This window comes from Gavia stellata, chromosome 2 (assembly GCF_030936135.1).
Source record: "Gavia stellata isolate bGavSte3 chromosome 2, bGavSte3.hap2, whole genome shotgun sequence".
NCBI classification, from domain to species: domain Eukaryota; kingdom Metazoa; phylum Chordata; class Aves; order Gaviiformes; family Gaviidae; genus Gavia; species Gavia stellata.
Window position 1 is genome coordinate 85,584,134 of NC_082595.1, and position 14,230 is coordinate 85,598,363.

At 36.1% G+C, this 14,230-nt stretch overlaps 1 protein-coding gene across 2 annotated transcripts in view; it reads left to right on the top strand.

The window, feature by feature from the left end:
- COL21A1 (collagen type XXI alpha 1 chain) overlaps positions 1-14,230 on the top strand; it is an 85,833-nt gene that overhangs the window by 14,726 nt on the left and 56,877 nt on the right. The window contains exons 7-10 of one of the 2 annotated variants that reach the window (XM_059834881.1): positions 59-67; positions 1,565-1,648; positions 3,925-3,987; positions 13,467-13,520. In XM_059834881.1, coding sequence (XP_059690864.1) covers positions 59-67; positions 1,565-1,648; positions 3,925-3,987; positions 13,467-13,520 — 210 coding nt within the window. The remainder of the gene's footprint in view (positions 1-58; positions 68-1,564; positions 1,649-3,924; positions 3,988-13,466; positions 13,521-14,230) is intronic. The other variant, XM_059834874.1, reaches the window with a different exon arrangement.

Here is a 14,230-nt window from a genome sequence, read left to right on the forward strand (position 1 = left end):
GGATTTTGCTTATTACAAATTTTGCTGTACTCTTAAACTGTGTTTCTTCTTGTTTCAGAATGGAGAGGTAGGCTCAATCCTAAACTGCTCAAACCCAGTTTAAGGTAGTATTTGACTTTATATAAACTTCTTATTATTCTAGGGAATATACACTTTGTTTTGAAAAGTGAACAGAAGTTTGCTAAGCTTAAAAGTGCTGGCTTTCCATTAATTGAACTCTAGTCAATAGACAAATTAAAATCAGTTTTCTGAAGAAACCTACATTTATTAGAATAAATGGCCTGATTTTTTTCCCCAGTTCAATTCAATTGCTCTTATTTGCAGGGCTGGATGCTGTTGCAAAGTGAATGGAGATATGCATGGTCAGGTAGCTGTTACCTGCATCATGCTAATGGGAGCTCCCTGAAGGGGAGCTTTTTTGAAGGCTTAATATGATAGCTTCCCTAACCATCCTCGTAACTCCACTTGGTACCATTGCAAAGGAAACGTGGGTTTGTGTTTTGATCAATCACTTGACCCCGAGAAAGAATTCCATTCAGAGAACACTGTAAAAAGTCTGCATTATTTTAGAAAATATGAGTAAAATGTTATAGAAAGTGTTTTAGGTAATAAATACAAACCTGTCTTTTTCTGTCTTGGATTCTTAAATTTTTGCCTTTCCATAGCTCTAAGAACTTGCTAGGTGAAAAAGAATTCACTGAATCTAACTTCAGCGTATAGATTTAGTACAGATGCATCTAAATTTGGAGTGCCTACCTTGGGCAAATGGATTTGAGCTAGTAGCTCTCCCCTTGCCTGCCTTGGTAAAACACTGAGGTTTCTTGTGGTCTCAATGGTGGGAAGTAAATACCTCAAAAAAAAAAAAAAATCTCTAGAGGGTGATGTGGTCTGCCAGGGTTTAGTATTTACCACTGTTTGTATAGGGAACATAGTTTGGAGGAGGTGACCTCATGGTCTTTGGAGGATGGGCACCCTGGGGGCCAGAACTCGTGACTGGTAGGAGTCAGTGGTAGCAGCCATGCCCCACCTTTCCTCAAGTAGCTTCGTAGTTGGGACATATGCCCAGGAGGTAGGAGACTTGGGCTTTACGTTCTTTTCAGGCTTGCTACACATGATAGTATGCCTATCGGTTGTGGTCATTATGCTATACATGATACTTACTAGATTCTTTTTACAAACTTTTTAATTAAAGAGTTATATTTGATAATTGATCACACTTCAAATGATGAATATCAATTAGTTTAGAAGAAGAGTTTTGCATGTTGCCAGATTTAAAATTATCAAACTATGTGACAAAATATTTGTGGAAAAGCAAATAGAGTTTCAGGTATCAGCTCGGTATCGGTACTTAATTTTTTATTTATTTTTCTTCTGGGTAAAATGATGAATTCATGCATGCAAAGTAGTTGGAGGGCAATATTCAGGTAAGCAGAAGTTCCAGCTGAACAAAGGAGTGAAAGCCAGGACCTATGCAACCTAAGGAAAATCAGCTTTGTATAATGTTATGATACGTTTGTTGAATGCTTTTGGCATGTGTATTGATAGCTGGTTTCATTCTTGGTAGTGCATGAATGGTCCTAGTGATGTGGGCTCAACGCCTGCCCCCTGCATATGCCCGCCAGGAAAACAAGGACCTCCAGGCCCCAAAGTAAGTTTCCATTCTGTCTTCCAAATCTTATGTTGGCCAATCATAGTCAGGCAGATTAAAAAAGTAGGGGACAAGTTCTCCTAGTTCTCATTTCCAGTGCATGAATATAGTATTAGGATCCTCAAGGCCAGATTTTGGTGTTATAAATCCTAATAACACAAATATATCTTTTATTTTTTAAGGAAAATGCTCGTGGATGTAAAATTGTGTTTCCTTGCTACTCTTCAGCAAATGATCTTAATTGAGAATGAAATGGTTTGCTCATAAAAGTCTTCTAATGGAGAGGTTTTTTTCCTTCTTTGTTAAAGAATGGACTAGATGCTTATTGGGAGAGTTCCACCTTAGCTATTCCGATGACCTCCCTTCAGTGTTGGTGAAGGGTTAAAATGAGAACCAGACTTGAGTCTCAAGTGTCTAACATGGCAAACTCAAATCCCTAGTATTTTGCTGTAGTACCTTTCTCAATAACTGTGCTAAGCAGTCCTGCCAGAGTTACTAGCTTGCCTTATAAGAATAGACAAGAAAACCCCAAACTGCTTGTCTTTCATTAAGCAAATTATTAAAAAGACTCTACTCTCATTATATAAGGGCTTAACAGTCTGCTGCAGCTACCTCAAGTCAAAGGGCTTTTTGCTACAATGGTAAGGGTTTCTAATCAGGGAATTGGAACCCACAAGACGGAGATCATTATTATTTCATGTAATAGAATATTTGTGGTCTTTTACCTTTTTTTTCCTCTTTAGCATATTAGAGAAAGAAGAGAGAGAGAAGAAAGTATTTATCATTTAAAAAAAATTGAAAGCTACATCCTGTAAAGCATGAAGGAGTATGAAATGTCAGAATTAGGGTGACCTATACAATTTTATTTAGATCCCTGCTTCATGTGCAATCTTTCAATTGCATTGCAGTATAATAATTGTTTAGGAATAACTGAATAATACAGGTGACAAGATGGTGCCTAACACAAAAGACTGCAGAAAGAGTGAAAAGGAAGCCAATTTAAAGTTGTATAGGTTATCTTAGTTACAGTATTTCATAACTTTTGAACAGTGGACTTTGGAACTGTATAAATTTAAACTTAATTTGTGTGTTTGTGATATTAATGGAGTAGAATAAAATTAATTAAATTAAAACAATTTAAAAATACAGGTAACTGATATTTTAACCTTTTCAAGTTAAAGACATAAAATTTCCTAGTTTAGATAATATATTTGAAAGCAAATTTATTTTTGCTCAAATCTCAAACCTGAACTTCTTAATTTGGACATAATAGTTCTGGATAACCTGTTACTAATTTAGAAAATTATAACTGTTACACTTTTCTAAAGAGATGTTATTCTATATCCTGTCCCATTTAGTTCAGCATTACATTTCTGTGGTTTATATGTGAAAAGATGTTTTTTCACAGGCACATTGAAAGCTCGTTTCCTATTTCCCTCCTAATGTCCTCCCCGTTTACAACAATTCTGCAGTTGTAACTGACCCGCAGATTTGTTGATGGTTCAGGCTGAAGTAAGCGGTACCTGCTTAATGCTCCTGTAGAAGTAAAATGTTTTTATAGATCAAGTCTTATTGGATTTTGCTGGGCTCAGATCAAGTCCATTAGTAAAATAAACAGAGAACTTTAATAGACTAGGAAGATATATTGAGTAGGAAGTTAAGTTCCTGCTTTCTTACCATAAACAAGCCTGGGGAACTGACTTTTCCCTTAACATGGTCATAACAGAGGTTATCAAAATAATTGCAAGGGCCTTATAAGAAGAAATCTAAAAGAATTTCTTTTTTAGACAGCATTAAGTGTGTGAAGAGGAGTTTAGTATTTAGCAGGTTTTAATCCTGACTCCTGCCTTTCCAGTGCTTTTGCTTTAAGAACTAGACTCAGACAAAGCAGGTGAGAGTTTCTTCAGAGTAGGACTACTAGATTAACAAGGTTTTAATAAAGAAAGATTTTTTTCATCTATTTGGTGAAAAGTGTTTTTGTTTCTATTGATTAAGATGTTAAAAAGCTTGAAAGCATTTGAGATGATGGGCCAAACTTGTGCTGTAACTGAGCATGGGCTCACTTCTCCAAGTCCTGCACAAGAAGTTAGGGAGAATTTTCCCAGGGAGAGGGTTATAAGATCAGTTCTTTTTTCTTGTAGGAATTACTCCTCAACAGCAGGTATCTGCGCTTGCAGCCACTGTTTTGCAGAATGTATTGGGGCTAAGGTTGCTCTGGACTAATTTTAAAATGCCCTTTCATATCTTTTGTGTGTTAATATATTGCTTCTCCACAGGGTGACCCTGGGCAGCCCGGGAATCATGGTTATCCTGGTCAGCCTGGTCCAGATGGTAAGCCTGTGAGTACTAAAAACTTAGTCATATATTGTAAATGCAAAACTAACAGGGAAAAAAACATGTACCACTGAGATCAGATTTTTAAATTTAGATGATTTTGTCTCCATTCTTTGAAACTGTGAATGTCACTTAAGCACTATCTGAATGTAACAATTCTATGAGTAAGTTAATCATAGTATTTTTGTTTCAAGCTAAAATATTTTAAATATGGTAGCACAAGTTAGGCACTGTTGTAAAGCAGAGCACAGGCTATGAGTGCTTGCTCCTGTTGGTCTTTGCATCAATGTGCAGCAGTTCTCACCTTCTGACCTTTGATCTTTACTGCTTAAGAATTTTTGCATTAGAAAGTACTTTAGGGCAGCTAAAATCCTGTCTATTTTGTTTTAGGGATTGCTTCTCATTTTTAAGCTTGATTCATTTAATTTCTTTTTAGGCCGCCTCCAGTAGTCCATCAAAGTATGTAGATAAGCATATACAATGTTAAAAATACAGATACTTCGCAGTTCTAAACATTATGTGTTAAAACATACATCATAAAAATACCTGTATTTTTCTCTTTCTTACCCTAGATTTTACTTTTTAAGCTGGTATTCCATTAGTATGGATGGTAAAGACTGGACGAAAGTAGGTGAATAACATATGTCCCTAAAACAAGAAGGACAGATTTGGCAATGTCTCATCTGGTCTTCATGGTTAATATTTTTTAGTTAATAAAATTGTAATAAAAGCCAATAAATATATAAAAATAGCCTAAGGTTTCATTAAAAAATGTATTAGATCTCTGAATTTAATTGAAAGCCAAGCTTCTTTGTTGAGTAAGGTTTTGTTAACAGCCTGCAGTCTCTGTATCGCCAAAGTGGTGGTGTGCATGTGCCTCTGGTGTGTTAAGAGAAGGCAGGCCAAAAGCTGGGAGACTTGACCACCCATGTTTCTTTTCTAAGAATGTAGCCTCTAATGTTGCTTACTATTCATTAGAAGCTATTTTATTTATATATTTAAAAAAAAAAAAAAAGAAGAAAAGGTAAAAGGCAGTTGGGAACATTAAAAATAATTTGCTTCTGAAAAGAGGATAATTTCTGTGCTTGGATAGCAAAACCAGGAAGAGAAAAGTGCATGCACGTACTAGAAATTGTTAATTCAATGTGGCTTTTCATTCTTATTGTGAGGACTAAATTTTATGGTTGAGTCCTTAGGTTGTAGTGTTTTGAAATCTCCATGGTGAAGTAGAAGAGAAGGTAAGCATCATGTCTTGAAATCCATAGAAAATATAATTAGGGAGGAGTCCCAAATACTACTGAGAATAAAAATACAAGAAGAAGTCCCAAAACATTAGAAAATATAACTGGATGAATGCAGAGACGACAAAATCATTTATGAAAGAAATGTTGGATTATGGACTGGGGAACTAATAGTCTATGGGTTTGGTTGAGACTTAGAAGGGATATTAAGTTATTTTGGGCCATTTTAGTCCACACTTGACAAACTAGAGACACTTCAGAGAATGACAACAAAGGGCTGGATGGGACTTTTCAACTTCACTTTTTTAGTAATTTTTCTCTCCTGTGGAAAGATCCATGAGGATATTGTAACTGATCACAAGGCTTTCCCAAATCTGCCCTTGCTTATCAATTTTTGTACCTCTAGCATGTTATTCCTACTAAAGACGCACTGCCCACCAACTTTGATGGCTTCATAAAAACACCTAACATTCTATTTTTGTTAAGAATTTTTAATACTGGTAATACATTTCATTTCTATGTCGGCTGAAGAGAGAGACAGTGAGATTGATATTTACTTGGAAGTGTGTATGCTGTAAAGGTAATAAATATTACCAGTTACAAACAGAAAGCTCCATGCTACATGTTATAAAATGTTCACATTTCTCCTATTTTGTTGCTTAGTTATGTGTTGGCCTTTTCTTAGGGATAGCAGCTGGTTTATTTAACTGTGGTGATTCCTTTTGGAAGCAGAGTTAGTTTGAGAGGGAAAAAATAGACACTGAAAACAAGAAATGCAATTGTTTCTAAAAATTGGAAATTCCTCTGTTTTAAAATATGGGACTTGGTATCTTGAAACCTGGCCATGGTAGCCCTGATGGCCCAGGAGAGCAGTGAGTATATGAATTTTTCAGTAGTTCCACAAGCAAAGATCCTCACTTTTCCTGTGATACAAAAACATTTTTATACTTTTGCTTTTGTCTTAAACAGCTTTTGATAGCAATTATCTTCAAAGGTTTTTGGAAGTAGGAGTAGAGAAAACAATCTGAATTGAAATTATCAGTGCTGTAAAATACTACGTTTTGGTTCCAGACAATCATGAAAATACAGGCTTTAAAATAGGAATGGGTGGAATCTGAGCTGGGGAAGTGCGATCTAATCAGAATAACTTTTCAGTTGATTATTGATGGTGCTTAAGCTACTGAAGAGCAGTCCTGTTCTCCTGTGCAAAGACAGGTATACAAACTGTCTCAGCCTGGAGTTGCATGGGAGAAGGTGTCCATCACAGTTTGACCATGCCGATTGCTAGAAGTAGACTTGCAGTATGGATAAGCATAGCAGAGCTGTCTTTAATCCAGCTAACTCTGATATTCTGAAAAATAAAGTGATGTTGTGTAAGCTTTAGTGAAGCCAGAATGGACTGGATATTGGTAGGGAACTAACAGTTTCCATTCTCTATTTTAAAAAATAGATTAAGATTTTATTTCCAAAATGTCCAGTCAGCTGCAACAGTATTGTTTTAGAAACAATTTGTTATGACTCATTGTGGGACATGGTTTAATGGGCATGGTCGTGTTTGTTGGTTGATGGTTGGACTTGATGATCTTACAGGTCTTTTCCAACCTTAGTGATTCTGTGATTCTGTGTGACTTTTTTATACGTTTATTAACAGGTTTCCACTTTAATGCTATATATCTTCACATAAGCGCTGAAATTTGTAACAGTGTGAATCATGAAGGAGAAATAAATTGATACTGTCATCTTTCTGCAACTTTGTAATCTGGCAGTTATGTTTTTTTTTCCTGTGAGTGAGTCATAATGTGCATAGATGGGCATTCTCTGAACATAAAAAAGATTAACAAAAGTATCTCAGACAATGAGAAGAGAATCAAAAAGCCCGGCTAACAGAGAAATTTTACCATTTTGCTGAATTGAAGTTCATATATTATTTGAAGTGCTCACAGTTAAATCCTATAGCTTTATTAACCAACTAATTTTTTTTAAAAATCAGATGTAGCTTTTTACACTTGTTCTTTGTAAGGACATAATTGCAAACCTATTAGATCATTTGCAGCTCTGGCCAGTACATTATTGTTCCTTACAGTAGATTCTTGAGTGCTTTCCAGGCTAGCTTTTAGCCATGAACGATGGGAGACCCTTTAGATACACTGTGCAGGAAAACAGATTCCTCTTTCTGTCTTTTTCTTTCTGTTTTACTTATTTATTTGCTAATACAACTTGCATGTTTTCTGTGCTGTCAGTGATTTTCCTTGTTTGGAGATAACTTTGTTCATATGAATCTTCTTAGCTGTGTCCCCTGGGGAACTCTGAAAAGCAACCTCTTAATTCAGACAGCACAATAGGTTACAGGTAGTTGTGTAGTCAGTGTTGTTTAATCAGATGGCTTTTGCATGAAAAGCTTTTTCTGGAAAGTCAGTCTTTTCTGTTCCCAAACACATTTTTATGTTCTTCTCTAAAGTTATTCCAGTTTGCCTATCTGGTATTCATTTTCTTGGAACGGTATAACTGGTCAACAAAATGTTTCTTCCTCTGAGAAAGGTTTTAGGCATGCATTTATATTGCTATATGTAACTGATTTTTAAAGTAAAACATCAAAGAAAATTTAGTTTATTGTTTGTGGGCTGGCTAGATTGTTGTAATACTTAAAGTTAGTTTTAGTCCAGAAAAATTCAAAACAATTCCCATTAATTTATTCAATATTACTAGAAAATAATTGTTCACCTGGTGTTACCCAGTAAAATTGTTTGCTGTGATATTTGGGGAAGTGAACATAAATATGACTAATTTTCAATCATTCTTTAATTGTTTTTGTAGTTTTGTTTATAGGTTCTTTTTTTTTTTTCCTTTAATTGCCACCTCTGTTTATTTTCCATGCTCCGATACATACAGAAAAGATCAATTGAAGTAACTGGAGAAAAGCACAAAAGTGAGAAACATAATAAGTAATGAAAACACATTTTTTTCAATCAAAAATGTCATTTGGGACCTGAAATGATTAAATTGTCTTGTCAGGAGAAATAGCAATAGTAAATAAGCACAAGGGTAAAAATAGTATTTGAATCTCAACTAGAACTCATGTTAATGGGCATTATTCATCAGAAAGTAGTAGCTGGAGTGGTTGCTGGTCCTGAGAATGCTCAGCAGCCTGACTGCGGTCACAAAGGCATTTTTTATTCCAAAGGATACTTTATACGTACTGGGGAAAAACTCAAGTTAAGGGGAAAAATAAATGAACAGAGTCTATGCAGTGATCACTTGTGGTTAATAGAGATGATAGGTTATTGGTCTGCTGAAAGAAATGAAAAAATACACTCATTTGTCAATTTTGAACTTTGAACCACACAGGTGGCAAATCTGGACAATTTTCGAGTGTTCCATCTATCACAGAATCACAGAATCACTAAGGTTGGAAAAGACCTGTAAGATGATCAAGTCCAACCATCAACCAACACCACCATGCCCATTAAACCATGTCCCACAATGCCTCATCCACACGTTCCTTGAACACCTAGTTCCTTGAACATCTAGTTTCATTCATGAAATTTTGGAATCATTTGCCTTGTCTTTACAGTGTCCACAAGCAATAAGCAGTTTAAAAATAATCTGGTGAAACTGACTTTACCAATATACCCAGATACAGAGTTCATAAGGTATCAAAAGCCTCACATAATAAGTAGTTTATGATCATTCCAATATTTCCTTTTAAAAAACTGTAGAACATTATTACAGCTGTACTACCTTTTATTTACTGACCTTTTATTTAATAATTTTGATGGATTTTTTTTTTCCTCTGTGGTATTTGAGCCCAGAACATCATGCTTAGGTAAAATATACTACTAGCAACTGTGAGCTATGAAAGCCTTGGCAGATGATGGAGTAGCCAATGGAAAGAAGTGTAATCAAATGGAGAAAAAATTAAACAGGCCCAAACAAAACAAAGCAAAAAAAGGCAACAGACAAGGCAATGAAAACTATTTTCTGTACTTTTCCCATAATAATGTTCATGTGATTACAAATCTTTGATCAGGAGTCACCCCCAAATTTATGTTGGAGGGTAAAAGCTGCATATAGTTACCTTTGTGATCTAATGCTGGATCTGCCCTTCATTTTCATGTTTTGGTATGTGTAGATAGAGGGTCTTCACTGCAGAGACAGTTCTGGTAGCCTGTGGAAGCAGATGCCATGAGAAGTCCTTCTGCAGGGCCGTGCTATTTAACAGATGGAGGAGAGAGGAGATGACAGTTGTTTTGAGCTCCTGAGTTAACCACTGCTTAAGAAAGGCCCAGAGAAAGGAGTAAGGCACAGGCCTGAAACAGACCTGCTGGAGAGGACCACCTGACTGATTCACATGTCCAAAGGGGCAGGAAAAAGAGAAGCAGTAGACTGATGAGTACAGGTGTAGTGAGGTGTTAGAGAAGGTTTTTGGGGGTGGGGTGGGAAAAAAAGCTCCTTGAGAAAAGGAGGAGGAAGGACCTGAGGCAAAAACTTTTGATGATAAACAACAACTCAGATTAAGGTTAAAACACTTAATTCAAATACATCAAGTACTTTCTAACATTTCTGTTGCCTCACAGGATTTTAGTTACTGATATTGCCAGTGAGGGAGAAGGTCATAGCATGACTGCGAATTTGAGTGTAGGCGTGGATGCATGTCTGAATAGCTATAAGAATTTCTGTCCTTTAAGATGTAATGTATTTTATGAAAAGGGTTTGAAAACTTCTCTTTTAATGCTTTAGGTAATTGTGCTTTAAATGTACTAAAGATTTTCTGCAAGAGACTTCCACAAGAGGTCCACAGACCCCTCTGTCAGGGTGTTTTCCTAACACCAAGTTAAATTTTTCTTTTGCAGTTGAATTCCATTATGCTTAGTTACATCACCCTAAATAGTTCTGTTTACTTAGTGTTTACAGTCCTTAAATATCTTTAGACCATTACTGTTGATCCTTGGTTATTTCCTAGCCAAATTGAGCTTGTTTACTTCTCCCTTGTCTTTCCCAAGTAGTCCTGTTGTCATGCCTTTGTCGTTTATGTTGTTCAGTGACTCCAAAAGCTTTTCAATAAGGAAGTGTGCAGTGCAGTTTCATTGCCTTATCTGTACATCCTCTATTTTTATTTTATATTTGTCTGATGTGATACACCTGTGACAGCCATCTGAACTTTTGTCCTTTATTGCACCTAAAAGTTCTTTGGAATTAATATTTGTCATATGTCCTTCTTGCTCAATTTTTTCCCTACAGGTAAACTAACTTTCATTTTCCAGCAAGGCTTTTAATTCACTGACGATGACAGTATTGCTAATTTGTCTGTGTCCTTCATGCAAGTTCTTTGGCCTAAGAAGTCTGTTCAACTTTTTCCCTTAGAATTATTTGTAAATTATTGCTATTTTTTTAAAATTCCAAAGTTACATTTTATCTGTGATTGTTTTAAATACCCAGCCATCTCATACAAAATTGAGCATCTCAGTATCTTGCTGTTTATCACTTTGCCTTTACAGATTTTCAGGCGCTAGAAATTTGTCAGTACTGTTCCCACCCACAGCAAATTGAGAGGGAGATTTTGTACAATCCTGATTTCAGTTGCAATGATGTAAAATAATGAATGAGAATATAAACAAAGCACTGTGGAATAGTGCTGATTGACAATGTTGATGAAACATTATAGGTGGGATTCAGTTTCAGACACCTACGTTTAATGTTTACATGTGTACAGAGACACTGGGTGTCTAAATTCCTGTATAAGTCAACAGATATTTAACTAATATACCCCAAGAGGTATGGGATTCTTATGTTGTAAGGTATTTTGTCTTGCCCACGCTGCTGTTTCAAAGGGATGAATGCCTCCCAAATATTTTGTGGCACTATCTTCTAACACTGGGTGGGTGTTCAGGGAATCTCAGAAGGCAGGAGCTGCCTATGTTTAGGCAACTGGATTCAAAACTGAATGTCAAATTCAGGGTTAGCTATAATACTTTTCACACCATTTGTGTGTCTTTTGAAAAGTTCACAAGAGAAGACCAAGTCCAAATAAAAATAATTCTTTCTGGTGACAAATTTTGTGCTTTCAAAAGTGAACCTTCCGTCCTGAACTCATCTGTGTCAATTGAAAAGGGGATTTTCACCTCTGTCCCTTTTACATAAAATGACAGCTATGGCACAGCTGTTCTTGAAGCATACGTACGTATGTCACATACATACTCCTATTGAGGGCTTTGAGGTTAGGGAAAGAGGACTTGAGCTGACTTCAGTGCAAAAAATTGTAGGCATTAGCATATAGATTGATGACCCGTACTGCAAAAGGAGTAGTGATAGAAAGACATGCTCAGTTTTTATGAAAGCTGGTTTTTATAATTTATAGAGGGTATTTTTAACTTTTCCAAACAATTGCTATGTTATTTGTACCAGACAGTGATTCTCATTTTTGTGACTTTCTGTGAATTTCCTTTTGAATCTTCTCTGTTCCAGCTTTCCATTAAACAAACACACTGGCAATGTGTTTGATTTGCTCTGAAATCACATTACAAGATCTAGCTCTAAGCTAAATATGCAGTTTTGTAAGCTGAAAACTATTCTGTCATCCTCCATTCATCTAATGAATTTTGCAATTCAGTTCAACCAGGAAATTGTCCTCCTCTGCTTCTTCCCCTACTCAGATAGAAGGAAAAGGAAGGGAAATTGCATTTCAGAGATCTAAAATGTGAAATAAAGTTTTATTTATATAGAACTATATCCTACAGGAAGTCATACAAACTTTTTGCTTTTTTTGAAGGAGAAATAAAAGGATAAACTTTTAAAAGCATTTTTTTGGCTTGATGAATTGTTTCAGCTTCCCGGGAGGCTTATAAGCAATCTGGGAATGCTACACCATTTACAGTTAAATCTGGTTTTGCTAGAACTGCCTTGAGCACTAAAAGTGAAGTGCTTGATAAAGGATCCATGTATGACAGAGACCTAGAATTCTGTTTACTTCTATACTAAACATTATCAGCTGGCTTGTTGGGCATCTGCTCAAATGTCTTTAGGGAAGAGGGCACAGCAAGTACTCTCTTGTATCTAACCCAGCAAATAATTTTAGCTCTGTTATTCCCAGGAAGCTCTGACTGATTTAAAGAAGAAATCAGACATACACGTTGCCTTCCTTGTATTGAGAAGGTTCTATTAGCACCTTTTTACCAGTGTGGAAATCTTCCTATTGAATTTTGTGCTAAGTCTTTAAGACTGAAACTCATTTAGAAATAGGATTATTAGCTCTTTCAGTTCAAATCAAGATCATATTCCGGGTATTTGAAATTGGATAGTCTATTTTATGGCATTTATCAAATTTAGTTTGGGCTGCCTGTTGAAAGGTCTGAGCCAAATAGCCTCAGAGTTTTATAGGACAATTTCTCTTCTTGTTTTGTATGTTTTCTCAAAAAAACCACCTCTTTGTAGCTCATTCTGTCCATTGAAATGACTTGTTTTTAATGGAGCTAGGAAAAATTCCCTTTTTTCAGTTATTTGCCTCTGTTAAAGGATTCTTCTAAAGCCCTTGTTAATTTTTCATAAAAACTGGCTATCTTTGCTGTACTCATTGAAACCAATCCACCAAAACACCTCAGGCATATATTTTGGGTTCTGTAAAGGTTCTCTTGTTCTGCCAATGTTGATTTCTAGTAAAGCATTTCTGAAATTCTCTTTGCAACTCATTAATTATTTAGTATTTCTTTTTGTAGTCTCAGTCATTCAGATTATTTTTTACTTGCTTAGTATTGAGAATGGAATTTTTATTATTTAGAGTTATTATAAAACTAGCTGCATAATCTATTAGAACATGACTTGTTTGTTAAAGCTTATTCCTGTAGCTGAAAATAAGCCTTTAAAAGTCCCGGCATTTTTCAGCTATTTTTCTTGAGAAAAAGAAGTGTCTACGTATGTGGGTTAAGTTGTTGTTTGTTTTGTTTTTTTTTTTCCAATGGGGAATAAAACAGTATATTTGTTACATTCTCATGTAACAATTCTAAAATAACGGAGTTTAGCATAAAGTCTGGAGGCTGCGAATTTTGGATGCAGAGATGAAAGATTCTGAAAGCTGAAATCTAAATCTCAGATGTATGATTGTGATAGCAGTTACTGAAAATTGTGACCTAAAATGACAGGGTTGTGAACAGTTCTCTAGTAACCAGGAGGATTGTTTTTTCCTTAAGCAGGTGTTTGGAAATTTGTAAATATCTTACGAAAAGTTGCAAGTCTTGGTTTCTTTTCCTTAGGGATATCAGGGATCGTCAGGAACTCCAGGTATCCCAGGAACTCCAGGGGTTCAAGTAAGTTTCTGTTTCATACCTAGAATTTGAAAATCTGAGGCAAATCCTGCCAAGTCTCTCCTGATACCCATTGTTTGTCATTGAGAGCTGAGGTGTGGGCAATGAAAAGGGCTCAAGGGATGGCATGAAGTCAGGGGCCATCCTTGGGTGAATTTCTTTGGAACTCACATGGCTTTGGGGCTTGTAAGTAGGCTGACAATCAGACTGCAAATCCAATCATTGCTAGGTAAGGCCTGTAGGAGTGGGACTCAGCTGGGGCTTAGACATTTTCGTCCTGATCCAGAAGCCAAACAGTAGTTCCTTCGACTTTTCTATGAATCAGTAACAGTGATCTGAAGCTTTGTCATGGTTATTGATTACCTACAATTCACATGTCCAAAAGAAGGTTTCAGATAAAGCCCAGAATGTTGGAGAATTCTTTTTCTTTCTTCATTGTATTAATTTAGTATCCCTTACTGGGACAGTTATTGGAAACCAGAGCTGTATTTCACTTGTGGCATGATCCAGTCTGGTTGGATAGTTGAGGACTTATTAATTTATTGAATTAAATATCTGAGAGTGTGCTGGGGCCAAGAGCAAGCCTGCAACATGGCATATGTGAAGGCTGTCTGATGGACATTTGAAAGGAAGGGGACATCTCTGGACTAGTACAGGCTGTGTGATGTCCTTTTTTCCTGGGGTTGTCCTTGGTTAGAGCAAAGAATTGTTTT